The 2,087-nt window shown below is 28.7% G+C and overlaps 1 protein-coding gene across 1 annotated transcript; it reads right to left on the reverse strand.

Annotated features, from left to right (window-relative positions):
• Positions 1–249: 249 nt before the first annotated feature.
• On the reverse strand, positions 250–1,842 carry LOC126909169 (uncharacterized; the record flags this gene model as incomplete). Its single annotated transcript, XM_050691590.1, has 5 exons — positions 1,833–1,842; positions 1,468–1,671; positions 1,160–1,378; positions 976–1,074; positions 250–785 (listed from the first exon to the last, which is right to left on the reverse strand). Coding segments are annotated over exons 1-5 (1,068 nt in total), but the record flags the coding sequence as incomplete, so codon positions are not given.
• Positions 1,843–2,087: the final 245 nt, after the last annotated feature.

Below are 2,087 nucleotides of genomic sequence, written 5' to 3' on the forward strand. Positions count from 1 at the left end.
TACATTTATATATTTAATATAGATTCATTTAATAAAGCAATGTAACAAAGAAAAATAACATAAAATAATAATTACAATAAGTTTCTAAAACGAAAGAAAATATTAAGAAGTATAAAAGCGTATTAACAAATATATCAATTTAATGTAAAATTTAGGAAATTTTATACAAGCCAATTAAGCAACTTATTTCATAAAAAATTATAAAAATAGTTGGCCGGCTATAATTTCTTCTCTGTGTCTTAGTCTTACAGAAGACATAAGACTCGCATTTATAGGAGTTGTGTCTCCACGGGACATTTTTTCGGCTAACTCAACCGTAAATGGACCACAGTCATACCCATTAGTTTGACGAGTCGTCTCACCGATTTTTAATGTCCACAAAGAAGCTGCTCCTTTTTTATCCATCTCCCAGTCAGTTAGATACTCTTTCAATACCATAGGATACGGACCATCATATGACTTAAGACTGTCATATGACGTTACAGTTCTTTCGGGTATGTTTACTACAGTCAATATCCAATGTCCGCCAAGTACATTCATTGGCACAAAAAGAAACTTTAATGTATGGATATCTTTTTTTATCCATCTTCTGACAGCTGGATAACCTCCTCGAAGATATGCTGGTATAAAGTCGGTAACGACAGCATGAACTTCGCCATTGGACCTTTTCACTATCAATTTGAGATAATCATTAATTGTGTCAGAAGTGTACCAAGACTTAGGGGACTTAAACGAAGGCGCGTTATAGTGATCTAGTTCATTTGTGTTCGGATCATTCGTCACTTCTACAAGAGTAAACGTATTTAAAAACTTCTCATAAATTACTTAAGCTAGCTTAATGGTTTAATATGAGTAAAATTATTCCTAGGTTTTGAAATATAAGATTAAACATAGTTAAACAAAATATGTGTTATGGATGTTTCTATGTGAAATAAATATTAATGAAATCAATAAAAAAAAATAATTTTACTTTACCTATTTCTTTCCCTGGTATTTCATCAATTTCGACAACGGACACGGCAGGCAACACGTCATTCATATTTGAAGGCGAAACTTCAGAACTCACTTTAGACTCTAAAAATTAATGTTTAAAAATAGTGCTTAATTGTTACAATAAACTAATGAAAGGTCAAATTTTTAAAATAGAATTATTGTGTACTTTTTATGATTTTCTCATCTTTTTCGGATGATTTTCTTTTTAAATTTGGGCATTCAGAAGAGGATAACTCTCGTAGTTGCTCTTTTGCTCCACATTTTGTGGGTTCTAAATGAGTTATTTTTTCTTTTGTAGTTTCTTTTACTTTAACAGTAGACACTTTTGGTAATGGAACGTCATTTGACGTTGTCGCATGTAAAAGTTCAGAACTAATTTTTGTCTCTAAAAGTATTTATGTTTTAAAATATAAGAAAATAATTTCAATAAACATAATTTGCTAGTTAATATTTATAATAAAAATTATTGTGTACTTTTTATGATTTTCTCATCTTTATCGGATGACTTTCTTTTTAAATTTGAACTTTCAGAAGAGGATATCTCTAGGAGTTGCTCTTTTACTTCATATTTTGCAGGTTCTAAATGAATTATTTTTTCTTCTAGTGTTTCTTTTACTTTATCAGTAGACACTTCAGGTATTGTAACGTCATTTGAAGGTTCATTATTAGCTTCTAATTCTTTAAGTATTAAGAGTTTAAAGTATAAAATAATTGTTTCAATAATCGAAATGTAGTTTAAATTTTTTTATGTACTTTTAATGACTTCATTATGTTCTTCAATTAAGTTACATTCTATATTAGGGCCACCATTATCATTGGAAGATACTTCTATGGGTTGCTTTTTTTCATCGCATTTGTTGCGATGCAAGTGATTCTTATGAAAACTCTTAATGAATCATAAGAACATATTAAATTATAGGATAAATTTTAGTTAATTTATTTAAAAAATCTACGTTAAGTCAAAAGATATGTTTAGGCTACTTATATACTTTTTGAATATAAAACAATGCAGAATAATTTACTTTTCCTATTAAATATGCTGGTATTTTTGGTGCTTTGTCATTTACAATTGGTATATAACTTTTTTTGGCTGG

The sequence above is a fragment of the Daktulosphaira vitifoliae genome, unplaced genomic scaffold (genome assembly GCF_025091365.1).
Source record: "Daktulosphaira vitifoliae isolate Bord-2020 unplaced genomic scaffold, ASM2509136v1 Scaffold_161, whole genome shotgun sequence".
Taxonomy (NCBI): Eukaryota; Metazoa; Arthropoda; class Insecta; order Hemiptera; family Phylloxeridae; genus Daktulosphaira; species Daktulosphaira vitifoliae.